The following is a 12341-nucleotide window of genomic DNA, read 5'->3' on the forward strand; positions in this document are numbered from 1 at the left end:
GAAAGAAAACGGGGGCAGTGAGGGAAGGAAGGAGGAGGAACTACAGCTTTTTTTTTTTTTTTTTCTGCCCACACCCAGTAGTCGTCCGCCCCTCCCTGTTACATTATTCATAGCTTTACATCCCCGCCTGTGGGAAGTGAGGAAGGGTCCACCACCGACAAAATGTGCACACATGCAAAGGTGTCTCTATTTCTTTTCTTTTTCTATTCATCTGCCAGGCGTCTCCTCCCTTCCTCTCTATCTACCTCTGACCCCAAATCCATCCTCATCTTTTACCCTACCTCCGTTTTGCTTTAGCTGGAGAACCTTCGTTTCAGATACGAGCGCAAACGTCGGCTTAGACAATATGTCGTAATTAGAGCCTCCCGGCGTTCCTATGGGACGTCTCTGAACAACCGGGAGGGCAGAGGGAGAAAAATGGTCCCCTCCAGCAGCTTCCTGTCACCTTGAGCTGCAGCAGCCGGTAATTAACTGAAGAAACTGTGAGGAAGGGCTGAGCTTAGAAAGAAGAGGAGCTCGGAGAAATCAAGAATTTCACCAACTTTGATGCACTAACTTCTAGGTGACAAGCTGTTATTCAGTTAAACACATACCGTATAGAGCAAATAAACACAAATTGCGTGTTCTGGAGTCTATATGTTTTAATATTTACAGACAACCAATAGAAAAATATATTTAATACAGAATTGGTTTAACTTGGCTGACAGTCATGAGGAAGAGTCTTCATGAGTTGACATGAGTTGCATCAGTCAAACACTCGGACGTGTTATGGATAAAGAAGCTGGATGTTCGCTGAATGCTGCATTCAAACTTACAGTTGGGAAGTTGAGTGGAAGGCAAAAATGCAGTAAGTGTTTTTTTTTTTTTTTTTTTTTTTTTTCTCCCCCCCCAAGTAACTTGGTAATGACAGCCTTGAGAAATCTGTGAACCAAAGCATATTTATGAGTTTGGGGAAGATTTACGAGGCGTGATCTGCAGCTGGAGCCGCCAGATGGAGCGGTGTCCATGACGTGGAGTACGACTGTTACATTGTTGGTGCTAAGCTGGAATAAGAGTCATTCTGAAAATGGAACATGGAAAGTATTTTTAGTTGGAATGGTAGAATAGTGAAACAGTTTCAAAAAGCAGACAAATATAAAAGCTGTTGTTGAGGCGCTATGACAGACATCAGAATGAGGAACAGGACTGTGATTGTTTTTCCATGCTATCTTTGCCAGCATCGCCATGTCTTCTACTTAAGTCTAGCTAATGTGTCTTTGGAAGTAGCATACGCAGGTTGGGTTCATCAACCGCGGTATTTACAAATGTTGGAACTAGCTAGCTTACCAACCGACCATGACTTCTACCCCTGAAGTGTTTGTTGATTTGATCAAATCTGCCTAAATTCACAATACATTTACACCACTAAATTATAAATGGTGTTTCCCCGTAGACCAGAGCGGACTGAAAAGCTTAAAAAAGTCTAGATGCTTACAAGTTCTTTTGTTTATAGTAGGCTACATGATGGCAGGGCCTTTTCTCAGTGCTGACCTTGAAAAATTTATTTACAGTAGGTTTTGCTTTATTTGGACATAAAATTGTACGAAATTTGCATCTGTAATGGCAATTCCTTCAAGTTTTTTAAAGTCTCTTATGTATAAGCAAATAAATATATGCTTTTGAGAAAAGTTGTGGAATTTGACATCAGCCACAAATTAATATTTGCTTGAGAATCACCTTTGTAGCTTATTTCTGTTTGCTCTAAGGGCAATTTGATTCGGAGGATTTGGCCACGGTATCATGTGTAAAATGTTCCTTTCTTTGCTTGTTAGGAGGCTAATCTGTGAAATTTTTCCACTCTCTGCCGCCTTCTTGAAGGAAACCCTGAAACCTGCCGTTTGGCGCTGCTCCTGTCGCAGCTGCTTGGCTCTCCTCCGGCGTACAAAGGATAATGGCCTTAGTTTCACTGCAATCGAATCAGAGCTGGCCTCGCGTAAGCCACAGCTGCTCTTATTACAGAGTAAAGAGGGAGAAAGACCCAGAGGGGGAGCGTGTGCCCACACATTACATCCAACCATCTACACACACACAGCAAAGATAACAAGCTGTAAAAACGAAGCAGACACGGTCCAAAGCTAAATGGAGTCAAACTAACGGACGGGGTCTCACAAGCTGCAACAGTAGAAACTAGAAGCTACAACGAAACGACTCCAAACAAACAATTTTAATTACAAAGCCATTAACGGCGGTGTTTGGTTTAAAACTGAGACTGGGTTACAGGCTGGGTGTGGTTCAGGGTCTGTCTCTCTTCAAATTGATCAGGTGTTATCAGACCCTGGCTTGGCGGACAATGAAAGCCAGCAGAGGGAAGAGGACATTGTAAAACCCAAATAGCAAAAGCCAGCCCACAACCAGAAATTCTGTTTTTCTTTAGCCATAACCACATGGCTTTTTATAGACGAGTTTGTCTCAAAGTCGGGTCTTTTCTCTGCAGCTCTCAGTGATGGGAAGGTTTGGACGCAGGCAGGGTGGAGGCTTTTTGTTTTACTCTTGGGGTTCTTCCATACGTCTTGTGTACATCGAGTTTTGTTTTAGTTGACGGACCGTCGTACCATTGAGAGTTGCTGTATTTAGGCAAGTTAAAGTTGGTTGAATAGCAGCACAAGAAAATGATCAACAAAGGTAAAGAAAATTGGAGTGCATTGAAACCAGATGTTTGCTCTGCCAAATAGACACTTAGGCCTTTTTATCAACCTTTTCTGACTTCAATGCTTCGGAAAAACCGCATAAACAAAATATTGATGGAAATAGGAAGCCATTGACTTTGTTGACCTCAACCCACTTTACCATTAACTGAGGAATGCAGGCTTCTTCTGAGTCACTGTTTGGCTTCATTAAATCTTCCCGTTACCTGTTACATAGTTCCAATAATCACACATTTCGCCAAAGTAAATCTCAGGCCTCAACTACTTTCATCCAGGAGACTGGCGGCCATCTTTAAGTTCAGTGGTTTCTGAACTTAAACTTGTACTTTCTCTACTCCACAAATAACATTGTACTTGCAATTGTATAGAACATCATCTTTATGACTACAGAAACTGACTGAGATTCACTCGCTTTGTTTTTCATTTGTTTGCATTTTGATTACTTTAGATCTCACCATATTCAGTTAATTTCTTTGAACCTTTAATTGTTACGAGGATGTTTTCGTTCCTTTATGTTTATCTATGCATTTTAGTGTATTCTCATTAGTTTCAGGCCTTTCCTTTTTGGTCTTTGGATCCTTTTATACACTTCAGTATTCTGCTAATGTTGGTGACATCCGGTTGTTCATGTGACTAGTGTGATGCAAAAAGAGTGCTTCCATTACAGTTTTACAAAATAAACCAATTTCAATATGGCCGCAAAACCACCTCATCCTAGAGCCAAACCATTTTTATAGAAAAACTAATTTTTCGTGAAATTAGCATGTTTCCATTAAGCAAATGTATTTTCAAAATGTTAATAGCAAAACTGTGCAATTGCATGGTCATTAGAGTTGAAGTTAATGATTATAGAATCAATGGGTTAGCTAGGGCGGTCATGATATCTTCAGTAGTTACCAGGAGATCAAGTTGCTGGTCCTCAAGTCAACAATTGCTTGTTTTTGGCTCCATGGTTTACAACATTGATGTCTTAAAGAGTACCCAAGAGGTGTACTTGTGGCTCATAGCTCTGCCCGTCTCGTATGTCTATAATAGTGTTCCTCTGTCACCTGACGTCTAAGGTCACATAATCAAGATGGATGTTGCTCAGAATGCTAATAAGAGCCTTGGAATCCACAATGTTTGGAAAACCTTTTAAAATATTGATACTGACCATGATTAATATTTCATAGTGGTGCTGGAGGGCTGTTCCAAAACACACACTGCAGGGTGGCTGCTGAATGTGTGACTGTTGACTTAGCATTACTTATTGATCATTTCTGACCAAATGCATTAAAACTAAGCCGCCAGTGATTTCAGACAGGCTTCTGGGATCTTAAATAACCTCAGTGTTTTATCTAGAGGCACATGTTTAAATGTTTTGGAGGTAGATATCTTTATATCTTTATAATTTGAGGCATTCTTTAATCCAAAACACGTTTTTTACTTCATTCTGTTGGCACTTTAACATTTTGCTAACTTTGAAAACATTTAGCGCAGTTCACTTCACCTAAGTTTATTTTTTCAAACAAATACAAAGGTGATAATATACTTGGTGGTGTTGTAAACTTTAACATGAATAAATTGTTGTTGAAGTTTTGGTTATCACCCCTTAAGAATTTTTGAAGTGATTGGATGTTTATATTCATGCTCTTATTTTGAAGTGGGGGAAAACTGTTTACGCAGCACTTCCTTTCCTCTCCTCGGATATACATTGTTGCAACGCATTTTGTCTCCTGGTGGATATTAAGATGTTGGAATTTAGCACATTAGCATTAGCTTCTGCTAAATACCATGTTGGTTTAGCATTCTAGCTTTAGTGTGATGTTTACGATAGTACAGCTAACATTTTAGCTATCGGTGTGCATCACTGGCAGCTGAGAAATTTGCCACTGAATAACTTCAGTTAGGATATAACTTAATATGATTTTGTATTTTATGCTGATCAGCTTGATCTAATCTCACATCCTTAATTAGAATAAAGGGAGTGCAGATAGGAGAGAAGTAGGATTGTTTGAAGACTTTCAGGTATTTCCCCAGTGGTCGTCTCCCTCGTGTGCTGCCTGTCTGGTTCTCTGACCCTGGTTCTGCCCTCCATTACCTTCCCCCTGTTCTCTGTCACTGACAATTAACCAAAGGGCCTTGGCTTCATCCACCAATGACTTTGAGGAGCAGACAGGATAGCAGCCGTGTGTCTGCGGTTACTCCTCTGTGTCATTTCAAATAAATGTTGAGTCTTCAACGATCTCTTTTTCATGACATCTTTTTTACCTTCAGATTTGTGAAAATGTATTTTCCACCAACAGGCTGTTTTTCATTTTCTTGTTACTTCCCAAATATTATAGAAAATAATAACTTGAGTAAACTACAAATGTTTTCAAGTGACAAATTCATTTAAGAAAAAACTCTGTCCGAAGTTACCTAGCCCTGTGTGAAAATTAAATTTTTTTATGATTTAACAGATTACATTATTCTACTATATAGAATAAAGAAAATGCATTAACAGAACCCATCTGACATGATGAAGTTGGCTAAAAAAGGTTTCAAATCATCTAAAGGAATGTAAGAACAAAGGAGAAACAAAGTCATGGACATTTATCAGTTGATGATTACAAAGCCATTGAAACACAGTGGAGGGGAAAAATGGGGGAAAAAGAATCTTAAGTATTGATTCTTCCCAGCGGACGGTCGGCCAACCAAAATTACTCCAAGAACACAGCTCATCCAGAGAACCAAGAATAACATTTAAGATGTCCTGCAGTGTTTAGATGTTCCACAGGTACAAACCACTGGAATGAAACGGCTTAATGACCTCAGTTCTCCAGAGCCTTGCTAATGACCTAATTATTCTATTGAGACGTCTAATTATTCAACTCACAGATCTAAAAGTTGCAGGACAGTGGCCCTTGAGGACTGGAGGTTGAGACCCCTGCTCTACACCTAAAGTCTTTAATTCAGTCTGAATGAGATGCTATTCAGTCTCATGACTCCTCCAGTGTGACCCAATTTAAAACAATTCTCCAAACAAATGAAAAATATGTTCCTCCATAGTGATGCAAATAATGTATCGTCATTTATAGCAAATAATTGATTGCTACATTTGCTACAAACTGCTTGAGAAATGCACCAAAATGTCATTGTAAATTTAAGAATAAACAAGGAAATGTTTGACATTTTGAGCGCAGAAAAAAAATGTCCTTTTTCTTGAAAATTTCTGAGATTAATCTAATCCTTCCCCCTCCTCCCTCTGTCTATATTGACACATTGATCCACAGTGAGAAATGAACAGACAAAAAGTAAAACTTGAGTTTCCTTTCAAACTGTAGAGTCAAAACAACATTCCTACCTCATCAATTGTTCCAAGAACCCAAAACAAATCAGAAAAATAAAGACACCTTCACTGTGATTGGATCTTTCTAATCTAATAAGGCGGTAGCAACCAAAAGCGGCTGCAGTCGGCCTTTGCTGCCCCCTAGCGGATTACAACTGTCAAAACATGCAGTGTTTTTAAATGTCAAATATTTGATTTAAAATATTACAGAAAACCTATTTTAAAAACAAATTCTTTTATTTAAAAAAAGTTAAGCTTATATGTCTAGATTCATTAAACATACAGTGACACATTCATTTCTTTGTCTTTTGAGCCTTAGGAAATGTTCTTTCATCTCAGATGGGAGGTTTTCAGCGTTATAACCTGAAAGTTTTACAGAACAATGTCCGAATTCAAAAATATATCATTGATCCCAAAGACAAATAAAATATTTTTGTAACTAATTTAATCAAAGAGTTAGATGGTGATGGCAGTAGGCAGAAAAAACTCTCCTGTAGCAGTCTGTAGTACAAGAAATATGAAGAGGCCTCCGACTGAAGACTGTTTTTCACTGACGGTCTCTTAAAAATAATCAGGGTTGCACATAATTTTCGTGACATTATAGAAAACAATGTCATACAAAGACGACCTAAGTAAATTGCAAAAGTTTTCAAGTGATTAATTGAAAAAGATTTGTCCAAAGTAATCTGGCCCAACTTAAAAATGTTGAAGATGTCAAATGCAGAAAATGCATCATAAAGTTGGCTAACAAGATTCCAAAGAATCTAAAGAAGTGTAAGAACAGATTGGTCATATGACGGTGATACTGATGCAGTGGGGGATTGTGGGAAGTTTAACTGAAGCAGAGAAGAAGTGCTGAAGTGTTATTTTTGTTGTTGTTGTTTTTTCCCCCCCCCAAGGTAAAAAAGGTATTAACATATATTTGTTACATATATTTGTCAGTAAATATAAAATTTTGGATATCTATCGGCCCAAATTTTCACGTCAGTTCATCCATACGTTTTATTCCAGCTTAAATGTTGGTATATAATATTACTATTTTTAAAAAAAAATCCATACATTTTCAATTAAATATTCTTCCAATATTTGATTATTTTTGAAAATCATTTTTATTCGTGTTCGCATAAAAACCAAATAGTTTATTGTTAAATATGTGTATATTAATTCATATTAGATGTGTTGTAACAAAAACCCAAAGCAACTCTCACCCAACCAGCATTACATGCATCCACCATAAAAAAATGATCAAGGATAAATGATGCTCTCACTGACCTCATTGTGAGTTGCGCGAATGCATTTTAAAAGTCAACAAACTCCGACCCCCACCCCGTCCGGCCACTAGGTGTCGTAGCCGTCCATGCAGTCCAGCTTCTCCCTTTCGATTTGAAAACTTTCCAGACAATTCCTACACAGAAGGCTCTCCTTGACCACGTGAAAACGGTCCACTTTCGACTCTTTCTTGACTCCGGTCACCTCCGGGTACTTGATGGGGTTCCCTTCCAGGTTGAGTTTCTCCAGCTTCTTCAGCTTGACTGTGCAGCTGGGCACCGTGGTGAAGTTGTTGTAGGACAGGCCGAGGTAGCGCAGCTCCTTCAGGTTGCCGATGGAGGTGGGCAGGACTTTCAGCAGGTTGAGTCCCAGGTTCAGGATGTGGAGGTTGCTCAGTTTGCCGATCTCGATGGGGAGGCTCGTCAGACGGTTGTTGCACAGGTTCAAGACCGTCAGACACGTAAGGTTTTTGATGTTTTGTGGGATCTCCTCTATCTGCGATCAGAGAAGCAACAACAGTCATGGTCACGCGGTGGAGCTGCCACTTCCTAACCAGATGAGTCATAATCTGGAAATTGAGTAACTACGACGACGTGGAAGGAGTAGATTTCCGCTAAAAAAAACTCCAGAAATTATGAGATTAAGCTCATAAATTTTCTAGAAGGGGGGAAAAAACCCCAGAAACTTTCCCGGCTCTGAAAGTCAAAAATTTGCTAGAAATAAAATCTGCATTTTGAGAATAATCCACAAAATTTGAGAAAAAACAGTTTTGAGTTCCGAAACTCTAAAACTTGCTGGAAGAAAAGCTAAAATTTTGAGATTAATCTTAGAAATTTTCTAGGAAAACTCAAAATTTGAGTTTCACAAGTGAAGTTTCAAAATATTTTTGACTTGTGAAACTCAAAAATTTCAAGTGTTAAAATTTTTTTTTATAGAAATTAATCTCATAATCTGTTTTTTTTTATTTTTTTAATAAACTTTAACTAAACTTTTCAAACTAAAATTTCCAAGATTTTCTAGAAAATCCTGAAATCTCAAAATCTTAAGTTTTTTAAATTAAAATGTAGAATTTTCAAACTCCTAAATTGAAAGTTTTTTTCTAGAATATTTTTTAGATTAATTTCAAAATAATTTCAACTTTGGTGTAGTTCTTTTGGCAGGTTTTTGACCACATTACACCTTCCTGAATAACAATAGTTCTAAAAACCTACACAGTAAAACCTGATTTAATTTAATTTAAAGTGAAACCTGTAGTAAGATTTGAAAGATGGGTCTTTACAGATGCTCACTATCCAGTTTAAATGAAAAACTCCAATCCAGCTGTGCAAAGCTGAAAGACGTATCTTAAGACTCGTCATTTCCTAACGTCTCACCTCCATCACATTTTTGTAAAAGTTCTACTTCTGTGGCGGGTTCAACGCTCCCCCAAGCCCCCTCTTTCTCTCTCCCTCTCTCTCTCTCTCTCTCTTTCTCTCTCTCTCTTTCGGTCATACTCACATAGTTGCTGTGCAGATCCAACACCGCGGTGCTGTCAAAGTGATCTATGAAAGGTGGGAGCTTCTTCAGCAGGTTCCTGCTCAGATTCAGTTCACTAACGTCCGTCACCTTTTGGACACAAGCGGGCACCACGTTGAGGCCTTTGTAGCTGAGGTCCAGCCTCCGTCTGCCATCCGTTGTCAAGTCCACGCATTTCTGAACCGCTCTCAGAGTAAGCGGCTTGGGCTTCTTCCTCTTCTTGGCCATATTGCTGCGGAACACGCAGTCAGAAACAACGGACTGTTAAATATGATCTTTAGGCTTCGTCTCGGTCCTCAGGTAAATTTAGTTTAGTTTCGTGACGATGCCGTTAAAAACAACACCCAGCAAGGAGCTTTAGTTTAAAACGACAAATCTGGTCACTTACCAGGATTAATGAGGCTGGACCTTTGGACTGACACCATCACAGACCATGAAAGAATTGTTCTTGTTAAAAACGTCCACCAGAAAGGTTCTGAACACGAGCTGTTAGAGGGTCAACGCATTTCTCATTTGGCCTCCCAGGCCGTTTGTTTTTATCCGTTCCCTAGCAACTTTGGTTTGATGTGGACAGACTTTACAGCCCTGACTGTCCAACTTGTGCAGTGGAACAGGTTGTCCTTTGGGGAACTGAGATTTTTTTATTTTTTAAATTACAGAATCTGTTTCCTTGACAACAGAATAATAACTATTTTAAAAGCAAACCTTCGCACTGTTATCTACAGCCTGAAGACGGCAGAAAGGTTTAACAGGTTTTATTGATGAATCCACTTAAAAATATTATGTAAAAAACAAACTTCAGTGACTTTTCATGAAAACTTTCTCATTATTATTCAAACAAAAACTAATTTCAATCAAAACAAAAATAATTTTTGATCAAAATGTTTAGAATTCTAATGAATCTTGTAATGGGAAAAAATGGAAAAAAACGGCTTTGACATAACACAGATGCACAGTGCATTTATCTAGTGAACACAAATGGTGAGCAAAGTGGAAAATTTCTTCAAAGCTTATGAAGTGCAGCAGAGTATCAGGCTTCTAAAAAAAGCTTTAGACAGAATGAGGTGGGAAATGATTTCTGTTGACTTGCTTTAAAAAATAACATCTTTGTGCCAGCAGGGGGAGATGTCATCTTGAAAATAAACTCCATCAAAGAAGCTACAGAAAAACATACATAGTTCTTAGATAATATATGTAAAAAGTTTTTATTTATTTATTTATTTATTTTAATGAAGAAACCCTAGAAAAGTGGATAAATGGGCAACTTAAACATTATCATTTAAAATGTTACAGAAAAGGAGAAATGGTTAAAACGTTACAGTGTTGGAATAGAAGTTGATTATGTTGCACAAAGTCAAACAAAATGGTAAAATAATGAGGATGTAGATGACATCAGAATATGACCACATAGGATCGTCGCACATCCAACCTGGATGATTCATGACAGGTTTGGTGCAACTTGGCTGTGGGATGTGAAAGTTACATGCAGTTTAGGGGGCTTAGCCACATCCCCAGACATGCTCAAAAACTTCTGATTTTTATAACTTTTAATCACCCGTCCCTTAGGGATGGTTCTACAACCATAAGGCGGTAACATTTTATTCTTATGTCATGAACAAAACTCCTAAAAATGTTTGTGTGATGTCTTTGGTTTGGAATTTTTGCGTTTCCAGCATCTTGCTGGAAGCTCTAAAATATCTTGGCTTCCTCTGGAAGTACATCCTGCTCTCTCTTTTCTTGTAGATGGCTTCTCTGAGGCTCCAGTCCAGCCTGTTGCCCAGTTGAACCACAGGGTATTTATACACCTGCAACTAGGGGTGCACCAATCGGCCGATAGTTACATGTGATGTAAGGTCTAAAAATCAACCGCTGTCTTCTTCTGCTTTCCCATGAGAAAGGTCTGACTGAAAGTCTAGTCCACCAGGTCATGTTATAGAATTAATAGTTACCCCACTGTTGCCAACTCAGTGACATTCTTGCTATATTTAGCAACATTTCAGGCAAAAAAAACCCTGGTATCAGCCAAAATGGGATCGGCAGGTCAGGCTTTTTAAAGATTGGTTAATCGGCGATCGACCAGAAAGCTGCAGTCTTTGTGCCCCTACCTCCAACCCCTCCACTTCTCCTCCAGTGATGAAAGTAGGGTTTGACCCCGTTCTTTTTATTTATTTAGTTAGTTTTCTAGTTACAGTCATTTCTTTTGCTTTGTTCACATTCAAAATAAGATGATTGGCTGATGACGATGATGGTCCTTTTCAAGCAGAGTGGGGAAGTGTTGTGGAGTCAATATGTCTGATGCAGACGGACCTCTGCTGTAAAAGGCTGAACCAGAAGGTACGTCAACTGGTTTCGTTTAAATGTGTGAACACTTCAGATTGTAGCGTTTTAATTTTTATGCCCTCCCCAACCGTTTCCTTTTCTGTTTAATTACGCAGAATGAATGTCTCATTAAAGGCAAGAAATTATTTACTGTAGCCCTTTCTTACGCCGCAAAAAGCTCCCACTTTAACAGCGGTGTGTACACTTTGGACAGACACTACTTTTCCTTCTTTATTATTCTTCAAACCTTCTAATTAAAAACTAGAGAAGCAGAGAAAAGTGACAGACTGTAGGACATGTTTGGGAAAGCTGGCACCGCGGGGGCGGAGCCAGTCCTGTGTTTATTTAAAGGATTTCCTTTCCTCTAAACTGTGCGGCTGCTGTGTTGCCTTTGTTTTAGCGCAACAAAATCAAAGAGCTCCTTTTGGTTTTGTATATTTTTTCTTCACGTTTCACCCAGGCAAGCCCATCGTGGACTGGATGTAATGTTTGCCGGAGCTCTGAGGAAACTTTTCTACATGACTCTACAGGTCAAATTGTTGGGTTGGAGTTTTAAGTGCTGAGAGGTTGAAGCAATGCAAAACTTGGAGTCAGAATTAGGAATGGAGTTGAGGAAAACCATTTATTTTTATTTGCTTAATGGGACAAAAAAATAAATAAATCTGTAAATTAAATTTCAGTTCCTTGCATGCCGGATGGTCAGGGAGAAGAGTTAAATTCTTGAGCTTCTCTGCTTTGTCTTCCGTCCATAAACGACAACAAAAACGAGGCAGAACAAAACTCCTCAGTAGCTGCTTTTCCATTATAAATGTGGCAAAACCTAGTGAATATTCCATTAATGTTGAAGAAACATAATTTCACAATAGTGAAGTAGAATTTCTTATTTCCGTTAATTAAGAAATGCAATTAAAATCACACATGAATAAGCCTGTTTTTGCAATAAATCCTCCCTCCACTTCCTGTTATCTTCTTCGTCTTTTTCGCCTGTAGGAATATCTGGTTGTTGATCACATGACTCGTGTGACGCAGAAAAAGTTTAATTTGCTGTTTTGTGAAACACACAAGTTTTGATACAGCCTGAAAACCACCTAATCAAAAACTTTTGATGGAAAAACTTTTTTTATTTTTATTTTTTTTTTATTTTATTTTTTTTTAAATTGGCGTGTTTAAATTAAGCAAACTTATTTTCATAACTCCAGTTTGTGCAGTTTTATGATCAATGGAAACGCAGCTCAACTTTGTCT

At 38.5% G+C, this 12341-nt stretch overlaps 2 protein-coding genes across 2 annotated transcripts in view; one reads left to right on the forward strand and one right to left on the reverse strand.

Annotated features, from left to right (window-relative positions):
• LOC122823406 overlaps window positions 1-12341 on the forward strand; it is an 87199-nt gene that overhangs the window by 20452 nt on the left and 54406 nt on the right. The gene's annotated exons all lie outside the window — the stretch shown is intronic.
• Window positions 7088-9407, reverse strand: lrrc18b (leucine rich repeat containing 18b). The gene is made up of 3 exons (XM_044103008.1): window positions 9167-9407; window positions 8761-9010; window positions 7088-7758 (listed from the first exon to the last, which is right to left on the reverse strand). Exons 2-3 carry the CDS (start codon window positions 9004-9006, stop codon window positions 7333-7335), a joined length of 672 nt encoding a protein of 223 aa, XP_043958943.1. The 5' UTR covers window positions 9007-9010; window positions 9167-9407; the 3' UTR covers window positions 7088-7332.

This window comes from Gambusia affinis, linkage group LG20 (assembly GCF_019740435.1).
Source record: "Gambusia affinis linkage group LG20, SWU_Gaff_1.0, whole genome shotgun sequence".
NCBI classification, from domain to species: domain Eukaryota; kingdom Metazoa; phylum Chordata; class Actinopteri; order Cyprinodontiformes; family Poeciliidae; genus Gambusia; species Gambusia affinis.

What these genes read in the sequence shown, in the direction of transcription:
- lrrc18b (XM_044103008.1), bottom strand. Translation starts at nt 9,006, where the DNA reads ATGGCCAAGAAGAGGAAGAAGCCCAAGCCGCTTACTCTGAGAGCGGTT. An exon ending in TGGATCTGCACAGCAACTAT is followed by an intron (nt 7,759 to 8,760) that starts GTGAGTATGACC and finishes CTCTGATCGCAG; the next exon opens with ATAGAGGAGATCCCACAAAA.